We start from the raw sequence: 12,163 nt of genomic DNA on the forward strand, positions 1-12,163 counted from the left end.
GATTTCTAAAAATATTTTCATGTTTTCCATGTATGCACACCAGTGAGATTTGGGTATGAGCTAACACTGTCCTGGTTACTCAATTATGCTGTGGGATGGTCTTTCTGTATACTGTGAATATGTGTTGTTACCATCGGTTAATAAAGAAGCTGCTATGGGCTATGACAAGGCAGAACAGAGCCAGGTGGGCAATCCAAGCAGAGAGAGAAGAGGAAAGGTGAGTCCAGAGAGAGGCTGAGCATTGTCAGGGAAGTAAGATGTAATAAAACACAGGTAATACCACAAAGCCACGTGACAAAACATAGATTAATAGAAATGGGTTGAATTAAGTTGTAAGAGCTAGTTAATGATAAACCTGAGCCATAGGCCAAACAGTTTGTAATTAATATAAGCCTCTGTGTGTTTGCTTGGGACCGAGCAGCTGCAGGACACGGGCAAACTTGCCGTTACACAAGTACGTTCTTCAGTTATTCTAGTTTGACAGACCAGTTTGCTGGCAATGAGGCTGAAGAGATCATATGAAAAGCCCCTCAAGTTGGGGAAGCAGATTCCAACACAAGGCACTTTCTTTTAGCATCCCTGATGACAAACTGTCTACAAACTATTCCAATGAAACTCCATAAGGGGAGCTGAGCTAGGTCTGGCACAAAAAAGGTTTTGAAATTATTCTTTCCAGCTTTGTATTGGGAGGTGTGGAGAAAACTCGAGCTTTGTTTTACAGAGAATAAATAACAAGAACTGAGGCCAAGAGAGGAAATCTAGCCCACACGCCCCACACTAACCTTTCCCTCCAGTAAAGACATCTGGCAATATCTGCTCCCCAACCTGCCCACACACACGCCGCCACAGCACCCATTCCCTGACTCTTACACCCCTTTCTAAGTATTCCTTCCGAATACAAACAATCGAACACAAGATGAGAGAGGACCATGCTCTGCAGCACCGCTCCTCAGTCTACACTTGACCTGGAGGCTCTAGGCACAGGCCTTTGCAGCCCCACAGCTCCAGACACTTAGCAGAGAACTCCAGGGTGGGTGAGAGCTCAGAGGTCAGCAAGCTTTACACCAGCCCTGCCCCCAATCTCATCTCTAATATCTAACAGTCTCAATATCATGACCTTCTTCCTTCTCAATCAAAAGCTCCCTCCTGGCAAGTCCATCCCCTTGTGCTGTGAAGGCTTTCTAAGACAACTGAAAACCTGACCCCCTTTTATTGCAGTCGCCCCATTTTCTGGAGCCAACTCCAGTGGTTTCTCTACACTGGGGACCCACATACTGCAGAATGACTCCTTTCCCCGAATCTGCTCCCCTCAAACAGCCATGGTCCCCTAGGAAAGAAGACCCTAGGAAGCCTTTCCCATGCCCTGGCTCCAGGCTGCACAGAACAGAATCAGGAACACAGGCATCATTGTTCTTCTCACCTTGAAAAGGAAAAAAGGGTTCCTGGACGTTGAAAGCCTTTTTAAAAGACATGTCTGAAAACACATGGCCTCTACACAGAAAGTCAACACCTCAGGCACAAACATTCATGAAATGGGGGTACCTGAAAAGTGTCCTGTCTGTGTCCACAGTTTAATATTCTGGTGGTGATGTTGGTGATTGCTGGGAAATGGAGTCATCTGTGGTATGTGGGGCTCCGTGGATATAAAGATGTGACAATGTTCAAGCACTTGAATAAAACATCACAGTATTTATATCTAGTGTGAGCACCACCTCCTTATGAGTCATAGCTAGATTACCCATAATACCTAATGCAATGCAAATGCTACCTCAATAGTTGTTAAATGTACTGTTTGAGCAGCAATAAGAAAGAGAAGAGACTGCATATTCAGTGGACCTGCACCCATTTCCCCACAGTGTTTTCCATCAGTGGTTGGCTGACTCCCAGGATGCAGCAGCACTTGTGATCCAGAAGGCTAAGTATACACACCCATCCCATTCATCCTCTTCTGTTCTTTGTGGTTGGGGGCAGGGTGTGGGCTGATGAGAGACTTTATAATACATATTTTCAACAGGAAAAAAATCATAGCATAGAAACTACTAGAAAAGACATAAACACCGACATTCTGCACAGAACCTGATCATCACAGATGATCTGTTTCAAACCCTAGAAATGTAATATAGTCCTGACCTAGTTTGCTTTCTGTTAATGTGATCAAACAGTGACCAAAAACCAACTTGGGGAGCAAAGGATTTACTTGGCTCACAGGTTACAACCCATCATTGGGGAAACCAAGGCAGGAGCTTGAATCAGAAACACGAGGGACCTGCTTACCTAGCAACCTCTCTTATCCAGGGCAGGCCTATGCCTGGAGAGGGCATAGACCACAGGGGCATAGCCCTCCTGCACCAATCAGCGCCTGAGACAACGCCTCACAGACAGCCACTGCCCAGCCTGATGAAATCACTCCTCAACTCTAAGTCCTTCCTCCGAGCTTTGTCTAAGTCTGGGCCAAATTAACAAAACAGCACAAACCACCTCATTCCAAAAGCTAACACACTGAGTTTGACAAAGCTATAAGGAAAAACAAAGATATCAAAGAAAAGTTTATGTAACAAAAGTTTAATTGTCTTTGGGCACCCTAGGATCTAAAGAAACTGCAACATAAAAAGCTCAGGCCTGGGACAAACTCCATGATCTCCTGTCACTATGAGAATCAAACAGAAATACCAGTGAGGCCCAATCAATACAAACCACTCCATCACACTGAAAAGCCACGTATGGCACTCAACAAGCTAGCTAGAACTGGAATACAGTCTTAATAGTCCACAGGCTGTTGTGGTAGAGTAGCTATGTGCCTTACTTCATATGGAACCATTCTTTTCAGCATTAGCATGAAATTTAAAAATTCCAAGAAAATCAGCCTGTGTTTTCTTTGATGCTCTCAAAGACTCAATAGGATCTTCAAGGGTCTTTGGATGGACAGTGACATTGTAACTGAAAGGGAAAAAGTCAGTAGCCCTCTTAAGAGTCAGACCACCTCAAGGTATCTGCTGACCTGTAGATGAACCTGGAAGCTGACCAGTAATTTAGAGCTGACCTAGAGATGAACATGAAGCTGACCAGTAGGTGAACTTAGACTGGAACAATAAATCTGAATGTATATATCCTGGACCCAGCAAACAGGATATAGGGAGTAAAAATTTATGTCTCCATGGATGCCCTGCATCATGTCAGCCATTAGTAATTTCATGCTTATAGTTCAGCCAATAACTCCAAAGAACTACCTCACCCCTAGCTCCCTCATCCAATCCTAAGACACTAGGATGTGTACCCCACTGCATGTAAACTTTTCCTATATAAACCCCTTGTAATAAGTGCTCGGGGTTTCTTCCTTCACTCGCTGTAACGGAGTGTCAGATGAAGGCCATGCCCGGGCTTGTCCTGAATTAAGAAACCTTTTGTTTTTGCATCAGAAGTTGGCTGTTGGTGGTCTTGTTGGAGGGGACTTGTGACGTGGGCATAACAGTAACCTTAGTACATTAGAATGTATAAAATATAAGGACAGGCTGTGAAGGGACACTACCCACCTAGGGTATGTGGCTCTGGCGGGCTTTATTCTTCTTCCCCATTCCCTCCGCCTTGCTAAAAACCATTAGATCCTGAAGCTAGTCACCAAAGTCTATTCCCTTATTTGGCCACTTCCTCCTCCTGAGGTTGACTACCAAAGTGCAGGAATTAAAAGCTCCCTTTGGTCCACCTAATTAACATACCCAGTTAAAATTAAATACCTCATCCTAACACAGGGTTTCCTCTTTACCTTTATAAACCACCATTTTGCTTGCTTATGTGCCCTGTCTGTCTCCCCTCAATCCAGAGGCAGTCCTCTGTCCCTCTGGGATAAATACCCCTCCCCCCTCTGTTTTGTCCTGTTCCCCTTCTCCCTCATCCCCTGTCTCCTTTATCACCGCATTGTAGCCCACCCTAACACAGATCTCCCCTTTTCCTCCTCTTAAAAATTACAACTGCAAGGTCAGTTTGCTGCTCTTTTCTGCCCAGGTCCCAAGCAGCCACTTTAACTTTTCTTCCCTTCTCAGTAAAGAATCTCTCTGTGAAAACAAGTGCTTGGGTCTGTGCCTAATCCAGGGTCTGGGAGGAGGCCCTACTGTTGGAAGGCAGGGCTCCTCCTCTGGGCTCCATGTACACAGACACAATGCCTGGGAAGGCTTACTGCCTGCTCAGCTGTTTCTTTAAAGAGCTCCTCACTCCCTCCTGGGAGTTGACTGGCACTTCTACTATGAGAAGTACCAACTGGATACAAACCCCTGATGCATTACAGGCCTTCCAGGTCCTTCCTGTACACCAATGTTCTGGCTTTCCTTCTGCAGGACTGTGCTGCACATGAGAAATGCAAAGTGAACCTATACTTACTATCTCCTGTTGAAGCCCCTCAGGAGCTGCCTTTTGCCCTTGCTCCCAACAAGATGTCTACTGTTGAACGACTCCATGCCACCTGTCACTTCTTACAGTGTCTTATTTCATAGGCAACCACTAGCATGCTTCGCCACACTCTTCAACAACCCTGGCAAAAACATGGGATCTCTTATACGACTGTTCTTTCATCACTAACACTAAAGTCTTGACATTTTCTCAAGGACAGTGTTCTTATTCTAGCAATGAATATCAGAGCACGTGACATCAAACACTCTGGGTCCAAGCCCAAGCACCCCTATCTGACTATGTCCCCATGAACAATCTTATCACTCACATAGAAAATTCGTGTGTTGTAGAATATTATTTTAAGGTGTGTTACTTTTGTCTACATTGCATTTGTTTAACTCTGTGAAGCTGTGTTACTGTGCCTGTCTGAAACACCTGATGGTCTAATAAAGAACTGAATGGCCAACAGCAAGGCTGGAGAAAGGATAGGCAGGGCTGGCAGACAGACAAAATATACAGAGGGAGAACTCTGGGAGGAGAAATAGACCTAGCAGCCAGAGGAGGAGATCAGAGGCCAGCCACCCAGCTTCACAGCAAACCATGGAATGAGATTTATAGAAGTAAGAGAACGGGAAAAGCCAAAAGATAGATGGGTTAATTTAGGTTAAGAAAAGCTGGCTAGAAACTAAGCCGGACAATCATAATTAGAAAAAGCTTCCATGTGTGATTTATTTGGGAGCTGTGTGGCAGGCCCCCCAAAAAAGAATAAAACAACCAACAACACCTGTGTAGATATTATTGCATATATTGATGAAATCAGACATGTGACCATGTGTTCCCAAATACCTACACAGTTCAGGTGTCTGCTAGTTTTGTTCTTGTTTAGGAGGGTGCAGTACAAAAGACTGAAGCCAGGGCCTCATCCGTTCTAGGAAAATAAAGACTATCACTGAACTAGTCAAACTTCCTGGGCAGGCTGTCCTGGAACTCAGTGTCCATCTGCCTCAGTCTTTTGGCCTATAGGCATGCACAACAATGCTCAGCTTAAACTTCAGCATATATGGTAAATGTCTGTAAACACAAAAACCTCCAATCCCATTAGGGCCATAAGATGCAAATGCCATATTTTAATAAACCAAAAGTCAATCTCATGTCCTGAATTATAACACTTCCTACTTGTATTTCCTGCAAATTCTCCCAGGATTGAACTGCTGCTCTTTCCTCTGAGACCCATACAAATTAGACATTGGATCCTGCTGAGTGATGTTCTTCACCCTGGAAAACCCTGGCTTCTTGACCCTCAATCTACCTAAGGCCTCCCTCTTCATTACATATGCCTCTCCTTGCTGTTACACACCCTAGTCAATTATGTGGCCTGAAGCAAGTTTACATAAAACCCTGAACTGTCAAGGTACCTGCAGTGATGCTCTCAAACTGCCCACCTAACCCTGAGTTGTCTGTCCACGTACCTACATTGATGCTCTCAAAGTGCCCACCCAACCCTGAGTTGTCCATGTACCTGCAGTGATGCTCTCACATGTACCTACAGTGATGCTCTCAAACTGCCCATCCAACCCTGAGCTGTCCATGTACCTACAGTGATGCTCTCAAACTGCCCATCCAACCCTGAGCTGTCCATGTACCTGCAGTGATGCTCTCAAACTGCCCACCCAACCCTGAGCTGTCCATGTACCTGCAGTGATGCTCTCAAACTGCCCACCCAACCCTGAGCTGTCCATGTACCTACAATGATGCTCTCAAGTGCCCACCCAACCCTGAGCTGTCCATGTACCTACAGTGATGCTTTCAAGTGCCCACCCAACCCTGAGCTGTCCATGTACCTGCAGTGATGCTCTCAAACTGCCCATCCAACCCTGAGCTGTCCATGTACCTGCAGTGATGCTCTCAAGTGCCCACCCAACCCTGAGCTGTCCATGTACCTGCAGTGATGCTCTCAAACTGCCCATCCCATCCAGATTCCCTTTCTAATCTTGTCTCATATTTCCTTTTTGAGCTTCTGTAGTTAGCCATCTCCTACATTCTAGTCTTCTTCACACCCCTCTGGTCTACAGCCCACTCCAACTAGCTTCTAAGGAATACTTCTCAACGAACAAATATACCAAAGCTGACATAGTCTCTCCCCTGAAGTCCTCAGCATTCTCTCAGTTTCCCACAGGGTATCTTATGGCTACTTCTGAACATTTTTTTCTTTCCCATAACAGGATTCACATATTTATTTTCCCCAAATCACACATATCTAACTCACAACAGGCACTCAGGAAACATTGCTCTGAATTAATGTATAACAAGTGCCACAAAGCCACAGGTATAACCACAGTCAGAAAATCTGTGGGAATTCAGAGTACCCATTCTATAATGGAAACACAATTTTCTGTCTTGCAAAGAAAAGAAAACACATCCATCACCCTGATGATGTTTTTGGCCCAGGAACACTCCTTTTAAAACAACATCTTACTGTTTAGTATGCAAAAGAAACCAAGACATATGGGGTGAGTTTCCTAGCAAGGACATACAGACTGTATAAGAAGCAGCAAAGAGGGGAGGCAAGGGAACTACACTCTCCGAAGCAGAGAACTGTCTTCTCCCCGACTCCAAGCCCAGCTGGGGTGCCTCTGCTTTAATAACATGGCGTTCCCTCTTGGCTTTGGTGACTTTCTGACAATGTTTTCCTAATCCTGGGAAGGAAAAGAAGCAATGAGAGAAAAGGAGAAACACCTCTCTCAAGTCCTCCAGTCTCCCGCCTGCTCATCATGGTCACTGCGCACACTTCCCTCAGGCCTTTCAGCCCTCCTGTCTCCACTCCCTCCTTCGCTTCTTGTTCCGTGTACTGAGGGACCTGCACCCTCCCTCACTCCTTTGCAGTCCAATGAAGGGATGTGACTAATATAGACACACACACACACACACACACACACACACACACACACACCTCTATGGAGTTTTCATACCCACCCTTTTCAACGGGATTATTCTTCCTTACAGCGAGGCCTGTCTCTGACATGCAGCCTAGTTAACAGTTCAGAAACAAAGAACTTTGAAATACACAAGAAAAATCAGAAAGGAGAAGTCAGGAAGTGAGGAACTGCATACGGAAAGCAAGCTGCCACCTCACCTCATCACCCTGTACGTCTAGCCTTAGCCTTGCTTACAGCACCCACCTCCTCTCTCCACAAGAGGAAATCTCAGGTGCTGAAGCCACCTTTCCTGAGAAGCTTCTCTTTACAGCAAATGGAAACAATCACAGAAAACCACAACTGGACACAATGTAGAGGTCAAGGGATTGTGGGGAACCCAGCCCCAATGGCTACATCTACACCACAGCCCCTGGATCGAACACTGTGGGAGAAGGACATGGGAGGAGTTTCAGAGAGGGTAGCTGGGAGAGGTTGGATGGAGGAAGGGTGGGGGGAAAGTGATCTAATCTGTTTCAATTAAAAACATATTTAAAAAAAAAAAAAAAAGAGGAAACCTCAGCAGTCTCATTACGGAGGTTGTGTGTCCAGCCACAGAGTGGGGAGGAAAATCACAACTCTCTGCTTGGCTCTGAGAGAGCTGAGCGCTGAGTGCATGGCTGACCTCTTCTGCGTGGACACAAGGACCAGCTTCCAGGGTCCTGAGAAAGCCTCACAAGCTCTAACAGCATGGAGAACCATCACCACATTCCTGCAGAATCAGTACATGCTTGTTTCCCCAGCAGAGGGGCTTAGAGTCCCCTTACTCAAGAGTAAGACCTGGACCCAGTTCTCAAGGATGAACTAACTGTACCAGAGTCTTCTAATGAAGATTTAATATAATGATGAGGTGAGCTGATCTCACGTTCCGAAGTGGTGGTCTAATGACATATTTTTCTAAAACCGAACAGTAGCCACCTTCCCAAGTGTACTGTCTGGTGACTCAGTGCACATCAGTGAGGCTTAATGACAATGGGACAGGACCATAAATGACAGCATAAACTTACCACCAGTCACTACCAAAACAGTAAGACTCGGTGCCCACCTAAACAAAGTGCGTCACATCAGTGAGACACACTGACAGAACCAGCACCACGTTTAACTTGTCAGAACAGACCTACAGTCACACGCACCAAAACTGCTCCAACAAACAGAGACCCAAGAAGATCTGTCCCACAGTCCTTCAAAGGGCTCCATCTCTTCCTCACGCTGAACTCCCTCAAGATGCACTGGATGCATTAATTCCTTCAGTAATCATTCACTGTGTGCCTAGTGGGCAGCAGGTAAGCATATACAAATATCCAAGGACAGGAATGTAAATAACACCTCAACCATGCACAATCACATGGGCACTGCCTATTCATCTGCATCTGGATGCAAGGTTTCTTCAATAAAGCAATGCGGTAAGAGGAGCCCTCTAAGGGTCAGGTTCATGGAACACCATCAGAACACAGCGCTGAATGTCAGCATCTTAAGAATAACTTCAAAGCAATGGTAAAACAAAAATATAGACTAATAACAAAGCCATGCACAGGCTAGCAAGCCAAATTCATAAGTACTATTAAAGAAAAAAAGACAATGGTACCTTCTCATGGTTTTCAATTAGGATTTCTACAACAATATTCTGAAACTTCAAATCCATGATGGCAGCAACGGTTTCCTCCTGAGGTCGCATCAGAGTTGGTCCAAACACCACTCCTAAATTTGCCACTGTCATTAGATTCTGCTTCGAGTGATTTGACACACTGATATTGATAAGGAAAGAAAACAACCTTAGTTTGATGGTGACAATCATGGAGCATTCGATACTCTGTAACTTTGCAGAACACTCAAACTATCTCAGTGTCTGCCTGTGACACCTGGACCAGAGAGCAGCCTGCACGAAGGCTCTGCTCTCTCCCCAGCTCCCCATCTTCCCATCTCCCTCCTCTCTATAGGAACCAGTCTCCTCGGCCACAGGCTCCTCCTCATGTTATTCTGATTCACGTCATGCCCAAAGCAATAGAGCCGGCTGACCTAGGGCTAGAGTTGCTCGCTCAGACAGTGAGCTGGGCAGGACAAGGCTCCTCTCCTCTCAGTTCTCTCTCATATCTGTGTCACAGGCATGGCAAACTGACTAACAAGGCTGGGGACTGTGCCAAGGTGAAGGAACGTTTTGTGAAGCTGTTCCCACTGACAGTTCTCATGTTAGCTAGCTCATTTCTAAGCAGCCATTCTTTCAACAGCTGTGTCATCATTTCTTAATGTACTTGCTCAACATTAAACAGATAAGTAGATTTATATAGATATAAAGAATTGTGCAGCTGCCTTGAACCAATGATTGAAAACAAAAATGGAATTTCCTAATTTAATTGTGTTTTGTTTCACAAGAATAAATCATATTGCTTGTCATTTCAGCAAGCATGCCTTCCTCCACAAAACAGACATTTATCATGTATTAGTTACACACAGAAAAAAGGCAGCTTAGGACATGGCCCCTCTACTCAGATCATCACCCCCCTTGCTACCACAGACATCTAGGTCATTGCAGGATCCTAATGATCAGGTGCTCCATCAGGGAGCACCAAGCACAGCTGCTCTCAGCAGAACTCCCACTGAAGTCAGGACCCATCCCACCAGAGACCGTCCGTCTGTCCTAAAGGCTCACAGTCCATTGTCTTAACACCCTGCTCTTTTGCCACTGAGCAGAAATTATTTCAGCAGTCACTGTAATCTGTGTCTTTTCTCCATATGCTTCACAGAGAAGGGCGTTCACTTATCTGGTCTAACTATGTGTCTACTGGCACTTTCCAAAGGCACGTGGTTTTATTTAGAAAAACCACAGTTCTAAATACTGTTCCTCACTCAAATTTTACAGATATAGTGATTTGGAAGTCGTTTTTATTTGAAAAGGTTTATTTCTCCACTGAGTTAATACATTCTGCTTTTTAGACAGGAAACATAAATGGACCAGACCCATGACTGGATTAAACAAACTTACAAGACATGCTCAAACAAAGTATTAGGTGTGTGTGGAACCAAGCTCACAATCTGCTAAAACATTTATAATCACACTTCCACAATCTGTGATGGGGCAATATACAATACCCTCCCTTTCACTGAGGTGTTGGCAGTGGTGTTAAACAAATAATCATACAGCGTCAACAGGCATTCTGTTTTACTGCTCTGTCCAAAAGACACACAGTGAGTCAACTGGCCAGCCTGGTCTCCAGGTGCAGCCCCTGGTATTGGGGACACACGGCCCCAGCTCCAGGAACAATGCATAGAACACTGAGGGAAGCCAAGAAAGGGAAGAACACTCACTTGGTTAGGTGTTTCACCAAGATATCCAACATCTCCTTGTTTTTCTCTGGCAGTTTGTGTACCAAGAAATGGATGGCATTAACACGGGACTCCGGGCTGCCACTTTCTTTTTTAAAAAATGGAAAGGAAAAATAGTTAATAGAGTACTTGGAATCAAGCATATTACTCCTAACTAGAAATTGTAACCATTTGTCTGTTCAGGATCTGAAAAGAGAAGACACTTAAGCATTCTTGGGCCTCTCCCAATTCATGCCTCTCCCCTGGTTGATGTTAATGGCACACAAAGCTCCAGCAGCCTCTCCCTTGGCCAGCATCCCTTCTAGTCAACCCACAGTTCACGTGACACTGTCCAGTCTTTGGCAGCCCACCAGGAAACACAAGCCCAATAGCAGCAATGGGAGCTTCTTGGTGACAGGCTTGTGACTCTCCCCAAAATATATGCTTAAGTCACATCACTTAGGTACCTCAGAAAGAGGCAGTTTAAACTGAACTCATGGTTTATTTGATGATATATGGTAACGTATGAGATCGAGTGCACACTGAGGAAGAAAAGGTGTGTACTTACTGTGCCTAACAAACAGAAGGCATCAAGCCATGTAGGACCCTGCAAGCAAGTGCTATGGTGAGTCAGGGTACAGAGGGAAGGAAGTTCAGGGATAAAAGATCCCTACAATGGATCCTGCTGGAAGGGTCCAGTGAGGCAAGGCAAAGACTACCACTGGTACTGTGACTTCTGAGGGTTCTGTCCCTGGGTTATTACAACACTGGTCTGAAGTGAGAATGCCATCAAGTGAGAAGATGGGGCTTCACACTGATTATCAGTGCATGAAAAGTGGACTGGAGTTTGTAACTAGGAACTGGCTAACCAGGCAGGACACAGGAGGCCCCAAATATCAAAACATCAGAAGCAAAAGAAATGCTTCATAAGAGGCTTTATATAGAAGTCTACAGATGTCAATTAAGATGACTGTATAATGTTAAAAATAAGATAAGAACATAATTTCAAGACACTGCTTTGATTTTTAACAAAATAAAAGCAGAAACTGAAGTAGTCACAAGCTCCACAGGAATAAGAATCATTATCAAGGATAGTAATTTTGTCATCAGGAATTTAGAACTCCAAAGGCTTTGCAATGAAAGACTGCTAGCTCAGGAGCCTACCCAAAATCTAATACGCAGCTGCCTACATTAAAAATCTAGTTTGATATTTCAGGATTCATCACTTAGAGATGTAAGCAGAAGAGATACATTTCCCAGCCTCTAGTGATGGTATTTTTCATATTTTTCATTTCTAACAATGAATAACATTTGAAATCTATTTTCGAAAAGAGTAGAGCCTTCCACTTTAAGTCTCAAGTCCTTCTTCCCAGTAGCCTACTACAATTCATTAAATATCTTTCTCTCTCTCTCTCTCTCTCTCTCTCTCTCTCTCTCTCCAACACACACACACACACACACACACACACACACACACACACACACACACACTTCTCCCATATCTGCTTGTT

General features: G+C 44.7%; 1 protein-coding gene across 1 annotated transcript in view; it reads right to left on the minus strand.

Annotated features, from left to right (window-relative positions):
* Positions 1 to 12,163, minus strand: part of Arhgap10 (Rho GTPase activating protein 10) — a 271,607-nt gene that overhangs the window by 84,879 nt on the left and 174,565 nt on the right. Inside the window, exons 17-18 of the mRNA XM_036187947.1 lie at positions 10,656 to 10,761; positions 8,938 to 9,097 (exon numbers count right to left, since the gene is read on the minus strand). Coding sequence (XP_036043840.1) covers positions 8,938 to 9,097; positions 10,656 to 10,761 — 266 coding nt within the window. The remainder of the gene's footprint in view (positions 1 to 8,937; positions 9,098 to 10,655; positions 10,762 to 12,163) is intronic.

Source organism: Onychomys torridus, chromosome 5 (assembly GCF_903995425.1).
Source record: "Onychomys torridus chromosome 5, mOncTor1.1, whole genome shotgun sequence".
NCBI lineage: Eukaryota > Metazoa > Chordata > Mammalia > Rodentia > Cricetidae > Onychomys > Onychomys torridus.